Below are 17,443 nucleotides of genomic sequence, written 5' to 3' on the forward strand. Positions count from 1 at the left end.
GAATGGGGTGTGGCTGATGCCGTACCGGTGAAATGCAGGCATGTATGTGCGTTCTTATGCAGCATGCAGTGTGCCAGCTGGCTTTGACAAATGCCCATCCTCATGAATTTATAGGTATTATCAGACATGTATAGTGATGCAAAAATGCTGAATATGAATTCTGGGGCCTCAATTTGATGGCACTACGACAAGACATATTTGTCACCGGAATATATTCCCAGCCGAAAATCCGTCAGACAAGACTAGTAATTAGCTAGCTACTTAATTACTACTATCGTACGTAGCTGGTCAAAGACTCTAGCAGAGAGCCGAGGTCAAAGCCTGATAGAAGATCGCCGTAGTTGTCAAATGCAGATCCACGCACCTGATAGCTGGTACATCCTAGTACTAGCACGTACGTACGAAGTATTGCTGGTAACAGTGGTATTATATGTAATAATCAGACATTAATTCAACACTAATTTAGTCATTTGTACTTGAGCTAAGCACTAACCATTTTGGGATTTAGCAGGATTTAGCAGTATTTACTATCAACCACTATTAGTTAGGGCGTGTGCTGTCAGCCTGTCAGATCAGTCAGGGGACGAACAGCCTCCATTAAAGTTCATGGGTTATTTCAGTCATTTGGGACACACGTTCCGATTCTACTATGTGTATAGTAAGCATTTTTAAATACTACCTAGACAAACAATTCATGATGATCGCATCCTGCGATMCCTGCCATATTGAGCAATATTACAGTAACAATGGCTTGTTGCTGTAGCGAACAGGTGTTCGTGCATGTGGGTTGAGCTACTGTACATACTACAAGGTACTATGTTGCTGAATTCTATCTTGGCCGATCGATCTAAAAAAGAAAAATAAATTGAACAAAAAGCATCGGCCAATCAGACGTGCAGTTATGCTATTAGTCAGCCAAGGAAGGACCACCTGCCCAATATGGACAATTATGGCAATTCGTGCGAAGGAAGGTGCCAGGCTGGCAGGTGCCGCCCGCCTGCCCTCGTTCCTTCCGTGTGTCTTCATGAGCTCTTTCCTTTTTCACGACGTTCTTACATAAGCCATCAGCTTATTAAATTAAAATTAATGATGATGATGACTTCTTGTCAAAACTTCTTCTGTTGAAAGATTCATCACTTCGACATGCAGCTGGCGGACTGCCCGATGCGACCTGACAGGTCAAGTTTCGTTTGCCTGCTCGGATTGTCTGCCTAACAAATGAGATCTGGGTTGACTTTGAATAGAGGTCCGGTCGTCAGCTAGCTAGGTTCTTAGCCGAATAGCGGGCATGCCAGAAGCTACGTACGTATTGTTCTGTCAAAATGCTGATGATCGCGTCTCCACCCTTTGCTGACCTACATAAAACACAATGCACGTTGAGTAGGAATGCATAAACTTCGGATGGGGCTAGAGAGCGATCGCCTATTTTGCCTGCACTCAAGCCTCAACTCAGCAGGACAGCCACAGTGCCGCATTCCAAGGCAACCACCGAGTTTCAATTTGCATCCTTGAGGTTTCATACGTACTGCTGCCTGGTACGGTTTCATGGTCGTAGGGATTCCAAGGATCGAAGATGTTTTACTTTTCTGGGGTTGAGCATAGACGATTGTTGAAATTTTGGAGTGACGTTTCATCGAGGCATATCCCGGATCAACTCCGGACTTTCTCCGAATTGAACACTGTGAACACTACGTGTGATTCTATAGGTGGTCACGTTGGAGCGAGAAAAGGGTGAGCCACATGCAGCCCAATAATTGGGTAATGTGCCATGCCCGGCTAAGTAGGGTACAATGCTGTGCTGGCCGGCCACTAATGTGGTCTTGATGGATTGTCAGAATGTCAGCTAGTCAATCGTCTCCACTGGTCGACTACGTCACAAAAATGCCAGACAGGGAACTTCGGAAGGGAACCTCTTTGACCCTCATCGAAAAAGCCAGCCACGATGGAATACGACAGGAGCTCATCCATTTACGGCAGATTCCCGAGGATATGGCGCCAGACGTGGGGCCAGGGGCAGAAAATGCGCTAAGATATGCCCCTCTTTTTTTTCTCCTCTTCAGGAGTTTTTTGAGTTTGAGTACTCTGAGAATTGGGAATCGTGAGGAACCTTCGATGCGAAACTCTAACCAAGAACCTACGTACTGCCATTGCCAACAAGCCTAAACATGGTTCAGACTTAACCTAACATGAAACCTACTCCGGACGGAAAGAGGTGTGGAAGTGTTCTGCGGATGGCATATTACCCAAAGACCCCATTGATGTGTGTAGTATCCACCTCGCTTAGATATAGAGTTGGAATGAACACCGACACAGCGGACACAGAAGTAGCGCTGATGTACTGAGGAACGAATGAACGAAGCAATGCTGGTCGAAGAAGAATCAGAGCAGGGGTCTTTCGAGGGCATGCGGGGCTGACAGAACAATCAGATTGACAAGCTGGCTGTCACCGATACTAGTTCGTGTAAACTAGTGGCGTACCACTGTAGGTTCATCTCGATTGAGTCCTCGTTTTCTCTTAGCTTCATTTTGAATGATTCAATCACTTTCTGATGCAGATCACAAAATATTGATCAACCCTGGTTGACAGACTGAGTGACATCCGCAATATGGAGCCACCCCCTCGTAGAATTTCCACGGAACTCAATTTTCTGATTGGTTATCAGACTGAGATGGTACGCACGTCCCGATCGAGACTGGTACTTCCGCATCCGGCATAGAAGTAGAATCAACCATCCACGATACGAGGCGTTCCACGTTTGAAGTTTCTAGATTGAGATCGAACATGATATTGCGAGTCGCAGCCTTGGAAGCTTACGGAGTAGCGTATCATCCCCTTGACTCTATTCGCTACAAGCATCATATTCAGATTCAACTATTGAAATATTGAAATCTTCAAAACCTCTAGATCTTCAGATCATGGTCTAGATCCTAGAGGTAAATACGCCAAGGATCAGCTAGTGTTGACCTGCATCATGCTTAATCGTTTTTTCTCATGCAGTGGCACGTATTTCCTACATAGTCCGAAATACGACGTTTGAAGTACGTAGTGGCTTGAATTTTTCTGTCCCGCGATGAAGGTAGAGCTAATTAACCCTTCAATATTGCAGTATGCTACGGAAGGCAAGAGAACTCCATATTCGGTGAACCCGTGCTTCTGCAGTAGCAACAATTATATTGCTACGGAGACGCCGATCTATGGTTTCCATTATATAACTCCGTTGCCATGCATGCATACCAACGTCAATCCTTGAGGTCATTCTCAAGAGTCAGGCGAGAAATCGGGTGGCCTACGCACGTACGTAGCATCACATCAATGCATCTGCACCGCCACAATCATCGTAGTAGTAGTCTGTACAACATGCACGCAAGATCGAGTTCGAGATCAATCTGAGGCTACATCAGGACATTCCTAACCTATTAAGTTGGCGTACGTATGCCCCTGTGGACTGAATGTGGCTAGTTCGACTGTCATGCCATGCAAGATCTGAGATCTAACGTACATACTCATCGTACATATGTACGTTAGGTAGGCAGACAGGTAGGTAGGTGGCATCCATGTACGTACATGCTTTGTGCCCTTGCTTCAGTAGTGAGCACGTACGTATATCCCTTCGAGAATTCAGTGCCAAGTTTTCTCCTAGAATCTGACATACTAGTGTATAATATATGCTATTATAGATCTGATCGTCGATCTCTGATATACTTGCACCATACTGCTCGTGTCATGGTTGACATTTGTGAATCATTTAATCTATTTCAAACCAATAATCTGATTAGTCGTGGCTGATGGGTATGTTTTGGATCTCTTCTATCTTGATAAGGAAGCTGGTCAAAGGTGATCTGCACGACGTTCTGTATAATCATGCAATCACCGTTGTTATGTAACACCTATGCTTGAATCAAGATCTGTCAAATCTCGAAAATAACGTGACTTTTCATATGCGGCCATCCAAACCCTCAAAATACGTGGGAAGACCGATAAAACCACTTATTAGTTCGATATCGGCCAAGCTGTATCGCTTGTTGTCAAATAAAATATGTCCATCGTTTGTAAATATATTCTCAGATTAATGATCTGAGCGAGCTCTGAATTGGGACTTGTGAAACCCAATCGGGCAAATTTAGGGCTAAGCTCGACCTGCCTATTTCGGTAATTAGTACACAACGTACCGGATCGACCGATGTCATATTCAGAACTCCCCAGAAGTATTTTTTTCTGTAGATCTTGACATCGAGCTACATAGCTAGTCGAAGGCTATTCATGCACGATCAATCCCATGCGATGCGATGCGATGTGCTGTGACGTGGTGCGTGACGCTGAGATACATCATCCATCGGCATTTGTCTATAATATGGGCTTATTATACATATACCCCCTAGCAAGGTACATACTTGCCAATTTTGTGCATTTCACAACCTCGGTACACCCGTCACAGTCCTTGTCATACAAGAGCAAGACACGTCTGTCTAATTTCCATCCCTCTTGATTGTACAACGTAGCTCTCTTGACTGACGTACATGTTGTGAGTATGTGATGTAGTCTGAGCGTACCAATCCACGATATGACATATAAACTCATATTCGGATATCCATTTCGATCGTTTATCGAGGTCGAGTTTACTCCGCTCTCCTCTGACTAGTATCTAAATACATATGCCATGCACGTTACCACATTAGATCTCGATCAATGTAGGTACTCTAATCATGGGACTTACCAGTCGAAACCAGGTTGTCGGGTCGATTTCATCTCATACTACTATTCAAAACAAATTACATACGTGTGCGTTGCAAATACGCAGGGAGTACTCCGTAGTATCAATGGTATTGAAAAACCAGATACAACAAACATGTGGTGCATGCGCTGTCCTTTTCTTTTCTTTTCTCTTTTTTTTCTTTTCTCGGATTTATTGATCTTTTCATCGCGATCTGCTCAATTTCATCAATGATCTGCTGAATAAGATGGATCGGATTGATCGGGAAAATGATCGGGAAAATGATCTGAAATCGAGAGAAAAGAAAAAAGCAGAAATGATTATGATAAAAGTAAGGTTCTATTATCCACGGATGATGAGTGGCTGGKGGGATTTGGTTGCACTAGTCAGGAATGTGAGCTATCACAAAGGCTATCTTTTCAAGATCCATGTAATGGGTACGTGCACGCGTGCTACTAGGATTGGGGGGAGAATGGGGAGAGCAAATTAGAAATATAATGCGTTGTCTTTTGTTCTTTTCTTTTTTTGGAGGGGTTCATGTCAAAGGATCTTGTGACTTGAGAATAACTTCTACTTACCGATGGATTGATTGGGTATCTAGTACACACTTCGTGGCGAGATATAAGCCCCTCCAACGCAAGGATTCACGATGCATCGTGAATCAAGAACCAGGCAGCAAGTCAGCACTCAGCCTTGACCATTACGTACGATCGAATCATATAACAATGAACCCGGGATCTAATTCCGCACGGACAATATTTCCTTCCCACTAGATTGTAGATACAACCTCCCCGACGCCAAATGGATTGGTTCCATAACTTAATTGCATGCCTGCCGATGTGCATAGGGTGTTAACATATAATAGTCCTTTTTATTAAGTATGGATCCTCGGCTTACATTTGAAGGGTTCACCTTTTTTTTTTTTTTTTGAGATGCTACATAGCACATTCTACATGTTACGTACATGCTACATTGCAAGGCGGATGTTCGCCCCTTTCTTTTGTTTGGAAGGAGTCAAGCCCGAACATCTCCGTTGTATGCGTGCATGACCACTTTGTCCTGTAAATAATATTTACGTATCGTTATTATATGCTTGTCAAGAACACAGGCTCAAAACACGAGTCACGGCTCGGAAATGTTGAGACTTGGTCTAAAAAACCGAGGCATGTAATCTGAATCAAAATACCGAAGTCAGGGCGTTCTTTTACATACCATGAATACTGTTCAGAAAATAGCTGTTTGTCTACTGCTACTATTTCAGTTGCTTTCGAAATGTCATATGCGTCAAATGACCTGGCTTTGTCCTTTATCCCTTTGTTCCCGAGATGTATCATTTCAAAGAAGGCATGATTGCTTTTTAACCTAGATAGTTCCATTGTTCGTGACAAAACGCATTGGATTTTATGTACTCTAGGGACTGTCGATCTCCAAGCGCTGATCTCCAATCTTGTTGGCACCGCATCTAGGACTCACAAAGTTACCGAAGTATTCCCTAGGATTTGAATTCTTTCGTCTATTGTGATATATTTGACATCAATAAAGGATCGGCCTAGAGCATTCGTATGACGGTACTTCTTGAAAAATGCAAAGAACAATTGTATTACCTATTGAAAATAGCATACAAACACATGAAATACCCATATTGCATGTATACAATAAACCGAAAATAAAGTTATATCGATATGAAATCTCATTGTGAGCTCTATGTATTGATCAAGGCTATTCCCTGTCTCATAACCTGGTATAACCGCAGATCCATGGCCTCGACAGGGCCTGTTAGCATGGTGGTTACACACACATAATATATTTGATCCAAATTAGTTGGTTACACAATGCATGTCAAAGAACAGAACAGAACAGGAAAAGATACAATGGGTGAATCGTTGACCGTGTGATCTGATTGAGATTGACCGTCAATATGATATATCTATGCAAGAATTCCATGGATCTCGATGCGCACTTTTTTGTTCTTTGTTGTGACCTTGGTTTTACTGTCAAGGTGCATATGAAATCCCTCTCACTTCGGGTGGCAATTGATAGATTTAGTCGGGTTTCAGATGTATCTGTGCATAGAAGACATGTCTCTCTTCGTGTTAACTAGGTATGATTAGCCCGTTCGGCATTTGAATTTAATATCCAGATCCCTGCTCGTATTAATCGTCGGCTGTCGCGACTCAAGGCAGTCAGATATGAGCAAATCAATTTATATGAAATCTTCAGTCCAGTTTGTAACGTTATACAACTCTGCATCTTCATTCGGAACGACAGACCAGAAAATGCATGGTGAGATGGATCGCCCATATGTTTATACCACTACAAAGCTTCTGCGACAGTGGCTGACATTGATTAAAACAATATTTTAAAGACACAGGCACTGACATATCGGGGTATGAGCACGTCAAGTATGAGATTACACTTATTCTTAAAGATTATGCACTATATACATCAATAATCAGGGAATATATCGCAACAGGGAGCATGTGTAGGTCGAGACATTTGAGCTATTTAACAAGGATGTCCACTCTCGAGTAGCTTGGAGGCAGGGTACAACACGCTAGGCAATCCACCGGCCATAGGAACGGTAATATCACCAGTGTCGCTAACAGTAATGTTTGTGCAGGTAATTAGCTCGGTGATAACCTCCCCAGCTGTAAAGTCTGTTCCAGAGATGGTCAAGCTGTAAGAACTGGCGTCCGCGCCGGAGTTGGAGAGGACGGTGACGACTTGACTTTCGTTGCTGCCTTTCCGGATGGCGAGGTTGTTGCTATCTTGGTAGATTGGGTAGCTCTGAAATAGGTATTAGGTGAATGATTTCAAAGGATGAAAATACGGTGCATACCTTGTAAGTAGTGTAACCATTGTCCCATTGAAGAGCATAGTTGCGGATCTGATTGAGCTTCGCAATCCATGTGTAAAGCTCAGCAGAAGTATCAAACCCGCTCAACCAAGTCGCTTCGCGGTTAGTGGGCACGCTGCTACCACTGTAATGTTGTTCCTGACCGGCATAGATAATTGGGATACCGTCCGACAAGATTGTGAAAGCTAGAACGTTCTTGGCGAGCGAAAAGTCCGAAGTGTAGGAAGCGAATCGCGGGTTGTCGTGGTTCTCCGAAAAGGAGCCTAGCAAGTTCGAGTCGCTGCAGTCGGATTTGACGGTGTTGACCATGTTGTATAGATCGGAGATGCTGCCGCTGGTGCTCTCAAAGGCGCGGACAAGGGGGAAGTATGTTGGGTAGTTAAGAATTCCGTCGAGGTAGTTTTGGTACGGACATGCGATGGTTGTGTCGCCATTGTCGACTTCACCAACGCAGTAAACGCCAGATGCGCTGACCCAGGAAGGCCAGAAGTCTTGCTGTACTTCGAGCGCGGAGTCAAGACGGAGACCGTCGACTTTACGATCATTAGATTTGGTTGTCTCCCGAAAAGAGCATGGAAATGAACTGCACTTACTGGAGTAGTTTGAGACTAATTCTGGGATCCAGCTATACCAGATGTTCTGCACATCGGTACTCTCCGTGTCAAGATCTGGAAGCGAGACAATATTGTCGCCTTCCCAGCATTCTTCGACCATGGTCAAGTTGGAGTAATCGGTGATTTCGCAGTAAGTATGGAAATAGTCTTGGCTGTTGAAGGGATTGAAGACTGAGTAGTCTACGTCTGTGCCAGCACCGGCGTAACCCTTTTGCCATCATGTAAGTTTGATTTACTGCCGATTGGGAAGAATGAAATAGACTTACCATGTGGTTTGCTACGACGTCAACCATGAGGTACATACCACGATCATGGAGAGCCGTAGCCAAAGCTTGCAAGTCTTCGGCTGTACCGTAGTTCGAATTAATGGAGTAACTGATTTCAATGTCAGTCACAAGTAGAAGAACAATTAAACATAAGACATACATGTCCTGTTGCCAGTAGCCGTGATAAGCTTCTCCATCTGAAGTAGATTGAGGCAACTGCTCAGTGACAGGAGTAATCCAGATGGCCGTGAATCCCATATTCTGTATATAGTCCAACTGAACGGATTTCGTTAGTCTCGTCAATACTGAACTCGCTTAACTACTGTGATTGACATACCTGGTTGATGATTCCCTGCCATGATCCTCCACAGTATTGCTATGGAGAGTTAGTCTATTTAGACTCCAAGTCACACAGAATTTAGGACGTACACCTAATTGAGCATCACACTCTGCAGTGGTTGAATTGTCGGTCCGAGAAAATCGATCAGTGAGAAGAAAGTAAATGGACCGTGAGCGCCATTCATCTGGAGTAGCAGCTTCAGCAACCTGTGCTAGAAGACCTGCAACTGCAGCGCTTGCGAAGAGCGACAGCTTCATCTTGTTGATCAGTTTGTTCGAAATGAACGAAAGGATATAAACCATGAAGAGAAAAGATTATAATTTCAGGAGAAAGAAAGCATTAGCATAGCAACACAGATTCCCAGCAATCTAGTATTGGTACGATACTCCGAAAAGACAGAACGACTTGAAGATGACCGCGCGTCTTCTTATAGCTTGATGTCCTTTCAAGATGGTGTTCTAAGAACCATTCTTGTCTTCAAGAGGTCCGCATTAAATCCACAAACCCATCTTAGTCACTGTAACGTTCTAGCAACGGGGGCGGAGATTAGGCAGGGCGACGATCTCAAGGGGCCACGGCTTGTGGTCCTTGCATGCAACTGGACGCATACGGAGTAGACGTTCTAATATTTGGAATCGGTTGGTCCAAATCTTTTGATCTCATATTGTTTTATAGAATATTAGCTTCAGCATGGTTCTATTCTATGTTGCACACCTACGGATTATTATCGGTACATTCGGTAAATTCGGCTTTTTGGGGGGGGCAAATCTTTCGTCTGTCTTGTTTCACCAGCAAAGATAGTACTCAACTACGATCACTTAGTTCACCCTGAATTGAAACCCTGAGATGATTGAATCATGTTGAGGAGCTACCGGGTGATCCGAAAGATACATGTTCCTTCGGTGAAGCCCTGTTGTGGTCGGTTATCTTGGAGATAGAATCTCTTTGAAACAGACACTTTGTGCACACTCATACGTGCGTATTGGAGGTATCGAGTGTCATACTTAAATAGTCTTTTACACGATCACATCTGCCGATCTTCTATCCGGGCTAGTAGTTGTATGGACTCTGTGGAGCTACAGAGGTGGAATTTTGGAAAGGATTGGGCGACCTATCAGTTCCTACTGCATCTCTTTTATGGAATTACCAGTCATAAAAGACTCTTTGTACCTGAACAATAGGTTATTTTGCCGCGTGAGGATGTGATCCGCAAACTTCTATAGGAGTACGAAAACGTCATTACACGGGGAATCTATGTGGAAATTGACTGTGATCTAATTTTTTCTTGATTCTTCCACCGATTGAGCTTCATATGAAGCGGCTTTTTCATCTTTCTCAACGAAAATTCAGTAGCTAAGACTTGATGGTCAGCATGAGGCTATACGAAGTTGATGACTTAGTGGGGACCTAATCGTCGGCTTCTTTGGCGCTTTGCGCTGGCAGCACTAGCTACTAATTAGGCACACGTAGCCATGTTTAAATATGTACGAAACGATGGTATATTTCTAGAATTCTCGGCAGATTTTAAATGGACTCCCGGAGTGATGACTCTAAACGTAGCTCTGACTTGCTCGGTTTTATTGATCATTATGGACCTTGTTGTGGACACATTGAAACGACGAGTCAATTCGATATTATGTCGCATGAATTTACAAGTAGCTAGTGTATATTTCATAGACGATGGATCTTTGAGTATTGCACTGAAGCAACTGCCGTGAGCTTGTTGACGACCTGACTCGTAAAAGTTAGATTTGATTTGCCAGAATTATTTCATAAGCAATAAAACTGAAGATCGTACTAATCAGGGCATACTGAGAGAGAGTTGGATATTTCCCTGGATGTAGTCGCGACGGGGTGGCTTGCTTGTTTACCTATGCTATTCACAAGCATCCTAGCCCCAACAAGCCGAAATGGCTGGAATCCACTCAGTAATTAAGTACGTAGTGTCTCTCACTGGCCAAAAATTTTCACGTCGCTACGGAGTACTCTTCATCACATGCCAAAAGGCAGAAATTAGTACTACAGTCGACCTCTAAGAATAAAGATAGACCAGCAGAGCCCGTAGTAAATTTCGGAGTCAAACCTATCGGTCAATCGTAACATTGGACAGAAGTTAATCGACTGCCAAAGAGGAGAGAGACATGTCAAAATGCCAAATTATTGGTGGTTGACGCGCCTATAGATCCTGTAATATTCACGTGTCCAATACTCGATGTCACCTCAGTCGGACATTCGACGACCCTTCAAACCACTCAAAGCCCTAGCTCGGGTGGCTCGGTGCTAGACCAGCCAACAAACACACAAATCTAAGCTGATCGTCCGAGACTGTGGGGTACACTCTGCGGAGTGCATACGTACTGCATTTTCAAATGACAACATCGAACATCTTCAAGACGCGGACAAGTCTTCACACGCGGAGAAAACTTAAGAAATCCGGGGAAAGGAAACATGAGAAGGAAGAATATTAAAATTGACCCCGTATCCGTACTACAAGCAGTCAATCCCGAGTAAGCAAGGGCTCGGATATTCGAGTTCCAGCTATTTAGACCGTATACCCACTCCAGCAATATCAGACGACTATCATCATGCGCCATCAAACGCCGCCCGGCAGTCCCCAGACTCCTCACTGGTCACCGACATAGATTAAACTAAATCGTATGCGATGTTTTGCATCTCTAGCCGGGGATCGTCATGGATAAACAAGGTACCTGGCCGGTAATTGTAAGCCTACTTAAACACGGCCTTGGCTTCCATCAATTATTCCTTGTAAAAATTGTAATAACCGCACGAAAATCTTGTCGATCGTCAATCCTTTGTGGTCGCATTTCCTTCCTTATTTTCATTTCTTCGTTCAAAACACCAGCATCATGGTAGTTACTACTGCCTTGGCAGCACTGAACCTGCTGTCCTTAGTGCAGGGAACGTTGGTAGAGTTTGTCCCACGTGCATCAGGATCGCTGGACTCATGGTTGGCGACTGAAACCCCTATTGCACTTCAGGGAGTGTTGGACAATATCGGCTCAAGTGGTGCCTTTACCGAAGGAGCGGACGAGGGTATTGTCCTTGCAAGCCCCAGCAAGGCTGACCCGGACTGTAGGTAAATATACCTCCGACATCCTGACATCTCTAATGTTTTGTAGACTACTACACTTGGACTCGAGATTCGGCGCTGACCCTCAAAACTTTGATCGACAACTTCATTGCTGGCACATCCGATTTGGAATCCACTATCAAGGAGTATATCAATGTTGAAACAGTCATTCAAGGGATCTCGAATCCGTCCGGAAGCCTTGCAGATGGTACTGGGCTTGGAGAGCCAAAATTCAACGTCAATAGGACTGCATTTACAGGTTCCTGGGGCCGTCCACAAAGAGACGGACCTGCGCTTAGAGCAACTGCAATGATTGCATATGCTAATTATCTAATTGTAAGTGTTGTTGGATGTTCACATCAGCCCTGGCTCTAAAAAAAATCTAACTATAATATAATAGGATAATAGCCAAAGCTCTACCGCAAAAGACATAATTTGGCCTATAGTCCAGAACGATTTGGCCTATGTCGCCCAGTACTGGAATAAGACTACATTTGGTGAGTCCTCCTTAGCCTTGAACTATCTACCAGATAATGTGTGCAGCACTGACACGCCGAAACAGACCTCTGGGAAGAAACACAGGGATCGTCTTTCTTCACTACAGCAGCCCAACATCGTGCGTTAGTCGAGGGCAATGCCCTCGCCACGTCTCTCGGCGAGTCTTGTGCCAACTGTGTCTCTCAGGCTCCTCAAGTCCTTTGTTTTCTACAGTCATATTGGACAGGCTCATACATTCTTTCCAATTTTGCTAGCAACGGCCGTACAGGCTTGGACGCTAATTCGATTCTGGGAGTTATTGAGACATTTGATCCAGAGGCGAGCAGCTGCGATGATGCAACTTTCCAGCCTTGCTCCGCAAAAGCCCTTGCTAACCACAAGGCTGTTACGGATTCCTTCCGCAGCGTATACTCGCTCAACTCAGGAATTGCTGCTAGCTCTGCTGTTGCTGTTGGCCGCTACGCTGAAGATGTATATCAGGGAGGCAATCCCTGGTACTTGGCTACTACTGCCGCAGCAGAACAGTTGTATGATGCGATTTATCAATGGAAAAAGATTGGCTCTATTACCATCACCTCCGTCAGCCTCGGGTTCTTCCAGGCTATTTACTCTTCCGCAGCGACAGGAACATACGCCTCTGGATCATCCACATTTGATGCACTCATTTCAGCCGTGCAGACCTACGCAGACGGATACATGAGCATCGTCGAGAAATACACACCGGCAGACGGCACACTTGCCGAACAGTTCCAGCGTGATACCGGCGCACCTCTGTCGGCCTCCGCTTTGACTTGGTCATATGCAGCTCTGCTCACGGCAGCTGCCCGACGCGCAGGTACAGTGCCCGCATCATGGGGCTCTAGTAACGGAAATACCGTGCCAACAACTTGCTCCGCATCTTCCGCCACAGGTAGCTACACATCTGCGACTAACACAGCTTGGCCCACGGCACCTACGAGCAGTACTAGACCCTCTTGCACAGCCCCCGCCAAACTAGCCGTCACATTCCAGGAAATTGTGACGACAAGCCTCGGACAAGATATCTATTTGACAGGTAACATCTCAGCGCTCGGTAGTTGGTCCACCGCTGCCAGCGAGGCGATTTTGTTGAGTGCCCAGGATTATCGGTCAGCCGATAATCTTTGGTATGTCACACTGAATCTGCCCAGTGGCACCGCATTTGAATACAAGTTCTTCAAGAATGAAAGTGGTACAATTACTTGGGAAAACGATCCAAATCGGGTGTATACTGTGGCCAGTGATTGCGGTGTGAGCACTGCCTGCATCAATGATAGCTGGCAGTAGGCTGAAGCCTAAGTCCTGCTGATCTAATTGAAGAAATGTATATAAATGCCTTGTTAAACTTACAATGCATACATAACAAGGGGAGCGATTGCACTGTTACGAAGGCACATAGTCCGATTTTTGTAGCCATTGCTATAAGTATGGGTCTTAGGTGAAGGAAGCTATATCTCGAAAGCAGCATCATGTAACCACGTGTATGACTAGTAGACTAGAAGATAGTGTACAGAGTTTTGAAAACTTGAGACAAACTAGTGAAATTGGTATATTCGCAGAACGCAATTCAAAAGATCCCCCAAAATGCACTTTGAATCTATCCGCTTTCCAGTAAACATTAATGCACGAAACCATGTCGTCGTTATATCTTATCGAAAGAATTGATTGGAGGGCGAGGTGGATGTCGGCGGGATTTGCGAGAGAAAAGAATGGTGAGCTTGAGGTTGGTGGCTATTATTTGGACGGATACGCGAGAGAATGTTCATGATGTCGAGAAGGAACTCCTCATTATTGATATCGCGAGTTGGATAACCTTGCATCCCAGACTCCGACTTGATAATTGACATCCTTCGGTCATGGCCCTGAACATAAACCAATCAGTTCTAGTCCGAAAGGAACCATACTATGGAAAGGAAGCTTGTTACTCACACCTGCTGATTGTAATACCGTCGAGCCCTGAAATACATCCATTACTGCCTTCGCAACCAATACCGGGAAATGAAAAGGTAACAAAGCATCTGTACTTCTGAATTGCGATAGGTCGCTCATCGAGAGCTTCCAAGCCATGGCTTGAAGCCACTGTTGTGTCCCGGCGATATCTAGATTCTGAATCTCTGCGACGCTCCCGATAGGAATAGGCTGACTGAAGTGATGCTGTCGACTCATATCCCGTAGGTTGGTCCGGCCCGAAGTCATGCTTGCTATAAAAGTTTCATCACATTCAATGGCTATCCAGTCGAATAGCTCTGCCGTGATTTTCTCAAATATGCTGATAAGATTGTAGAATCCGTACTGGATTATGTGATCTTCTGTCGATAGAATGGCAGGCTTTCGAATGGAGTTTCGAAGCATAATGGGCTTTGCTTGTTGAAGGGCATACGCTCTATTATCGCGGAAGTTAGCGGCTACTATTGACATCTAAGTACAAGAATGCTTTTTAAGACTTACCTTTCAGTCACAAACAATAACCAGAACACTCTTCTCCGTTCTTCGGCCTCATCTTCCCCAAAAGCGGAATAAGTAGCTTCCCGGTGAAGCCCAAGCGTCAAAGCCATGGACGTAGCTTGACTTAAATAAAACCAAGCCTCATTCTGACGATCTAGGTTGCCATAAGCAGCAAACAGGAAAAATGAAGTTAGGAGTGATTCCAGCGTGACTTGTTCGCAGATATTGTTGCATTCATTTCTTGCATTAGTTGCTTCGGTCAAAATCTCTATTCCGGATAGAGCAAGTGAAGAATCGTAGTATGCAGAAGAGGAGGACGGGTCAATCATGGCGTCTAGTTGCAGCTGAATATGGGTTGCAGCGCAAAGGGCGGTTATGAATGAATACCGCTCCGCGGTGAGTTGTTCGGGTTGTTGACTGTCGTTAAGAATATTCTCCGGGTTGACCACAGGTATGATCGGATATAGGTACTTTAAGTAGACATTTATATGTACCAATATTACCATAGCAGATAAGCGTCCGGATTGTGACCGTGACTGGGTTTCAGGCTGTAATTGCGGTTGGTGTGACATTAATGGAGATTGAGATGGTGGCTGTGGGAGCAGGGCTGTTTGCTGATAGCCACCACTAGTACTCGGCATCTCATATTGAGAGTCGACAGATTCCGGTGAGGAATAACTTTCATGTTTAATATTCCATGGTACTGGAGCGGACCAGCCTTCCACTGTCAACATCCCCCTTGAAGGTTAGCAAACCTTTCAGGTCTAGGTAAGAAGCAGGTGTTTAGGATTATACTCACGTGGGACCATCAACTCAGCTTGACTTCCTTTATCAGCAATACTCTGAGGAGGAGTCGGGTATTGCGAGACTAATGTCTGCAGGGGTGCAAGGGGATACAATGTACGGAACTTGGGCCCCTTTCTCTGCAGGACGTCGCAGTAAGAGCAGGATAAGAGCAGACGTTGGCATTTATCACATGGCTGAGCACGATTGCATTTGATCTTGCGTCGTCGGCAGTTGTCACAGGCCTGTTTTGAAGCCTTTTGTTGAGGAGGAGGAGGCGAAGCTGCATCAATTTCGGACTTGAAAACGGAAGTCATTGTGAAGATGATAAACAAGTTTGCAGGTGCACTTATCGCAGATCTCGAAGGAAATGTTGTTGAACGTTTCACATCGTATTGCTAACTGTACTTGGTGTTCAATATGTTAGATACAGTACGGACTTTAGATTGAATATAGATGAGCTGAAATGAACTGGATTTCCGACTTCTTTTATTTTACTTCCCTCAAGTGGATACCCTGTAACTATACGATACATACATGATCGGTCAAATTGACTAAGCACCTTTTAAGAGTAATTTCAATAGATATGGACGGTGACGTTGACCTTGATTTTGACCATACCTAGTCGTCTCTCGCATGTATTGACGAATGGATTCACTGGGGAAAAAGACCGGGGAAAAAACTTACACCTAGTGTGAAAGCCTCCGCATAAGTTAGAGTATATTTCAGGAGCCACGCAACTAAACCAACAATGCTTTAGTCGGGCATACTTTGGTTGAAAAAAGTTCAAGATTCAAGGGCCTACTTTGACTGACGGTGAAGGAATAAACGGGATCTAAACGGAGCGTTGCCAATACGTACGTAGCAAAGACTAAAGACAAAGACTAACTTCTAACGCTAATTGTAGCCTGGGGGTGGATCATTCTACGCCCGTTTGGGCTCTCGGTGTACCTGAATCCATACCCTTTGGACTCGTGGTGTTTTCAATCAGGCAAGTCAAAGCCCTAACTACATGTGCCGATAATAGGCAGGGGTTGATATGTGTGGCTCGCAAGGCCGAGCGTCAAAATGATTTACTCCTCCGCAAAAACTGTAATCAATTATCACCAACATACATACCGACTAACGGACTAATTAAATCTACGGAATTTGGACGGGCCTCCGTCGTAGACTTTACCGGGTTTTTCATAGGTCGAAAGATATAATACGGCGTACGGACTAGTACCAATCCGAGTAGATAAAGTATGGATGAACTGTAACCATTTTACTAATCTGAAACGAGACGCTTTGATGATGGTCGAGTACCTACATAATTGACGCTGACGTGGAGACAATCTTGGGTAGGATCGATGCATGATTGCGAACGATTTTGAAATCTGAAATGTTGCATTGTACTGACGATCGTGATTGTGCAGCTCGCATCAGGCCCTCATGAGCCATCGATGCATCTCGATTCTTGATTTTTTCTGGATTTCTGAATGTAGTCACTTCCCCGCGCATCGAGGAGGGGCTATCAATTAATAATGAGTCTAATTCCATACGATACATTAATACGATACCACCGAAAATCGGAAATCGGATTTACATTAGTGACTGTTCAGCCCTTTCCCTTCCAACCTTCTCGGTCATGTCACTTGTTTGGAACACCAGCGTTACTGATCCCGGCATAGCCGGAGCGATAAATTTCGTAGTAGTAAAAGTCTAACTTATGATCTTCCCGGGCTAATAGTCCATTTATTACCTTGACAGCCAACGAGCGAGAAGGGTATCTGCAGGAACGACCGCCGCTAACATGGCCGGTGGCCTGACCGGCAGATGC

At 44.6% G+C, this 17,443-nt stretch overlaps 3 protein-coding genes across 3 annotated transcripts; 1 reads left to right on the forward strand and 2 right to left on the reverse strand.

Annotated features, from left to right (window-relative positions):
- Positions 1–7,217: 7,217 nt before the first annotated feature.
- Positions 7,218–9,046, reverse strand: BHQ10_006589 (uncharacterized protein; the record flags this gene model as incomplete). The annotated part of the gene is made up of 7 exons (XM_040879191.1): positions 7,218–7,499; positions 7,552–8,102; positions 8,163–8,391; positions 8,450–8,558; positions 8,610–8,725; positions 8,787–8,825; positions 8,879–9,046. 7 exons carry the CDS (start codon positions 9,044–9,046, stop codon positions 7,218–7,220), a joined length of 1,494 nt encoding a protein of 497 aa, XP_040735093.1.
- A 2,610-nt stretch (positions 9,047–11,656) lies between these two features.
- BHQ10_006590 (uncharacterized protein) lies at positions 11,657–13,683 on the forward strand (the record flags this gene model as incomplete). The annotated part of the gene is made up of 4 exons (XM_040879193.1): positions 11,657–11,882; positions 11,930–12,216; positions 12,281–12,377; positions 12,443–13,683. The coding sequence occupies 4 exons, from the start codon at positions 11,657–11,659 to the stop codon at positions 13,681–13,683; spliced, it is 1,851 nt and encodes a 616-aa protein (XP_040735094.1).
- A 362-nt stretch (positions 13,684–14,045) lies between these two features.
- BHQ10_006591 (uncharacterized protein) lies at positions 14,046–15,941 on the reverse strand (the record flags this gene model as incomplete). The annotated part of the gene is made up of 4 exons (XM_040879194.1): positions 14,046–14,258; positions 14,326–14,779; positions 14,845–15,175; positions 15,641–15,941. The coding sequence occupies 4 exons, from the start codon at positions 15,939–15,941 to the stop codon at positions 14,046–14,048; spliced, it is 1,299 nt and encodes a 432-aa protein (XP_040735095.1).
- Positions 15,942–17,443: the final 1,502 nt, after the last annotated feature.

This window comes from Talaromyces amestolkiae, assembly GCF_001896365.1.
Source record: "Talaromyces amestolkiae strain CIB chromosome Unknown scaffold12.1, whole genome shotgun sequence".
NCBI lineage: Eukaryota > Fungi > Ascomycota > Eurotiomycetes > Eurotiales > Trichocomaceae > Talaromyces > Talaromyces amestolkiae.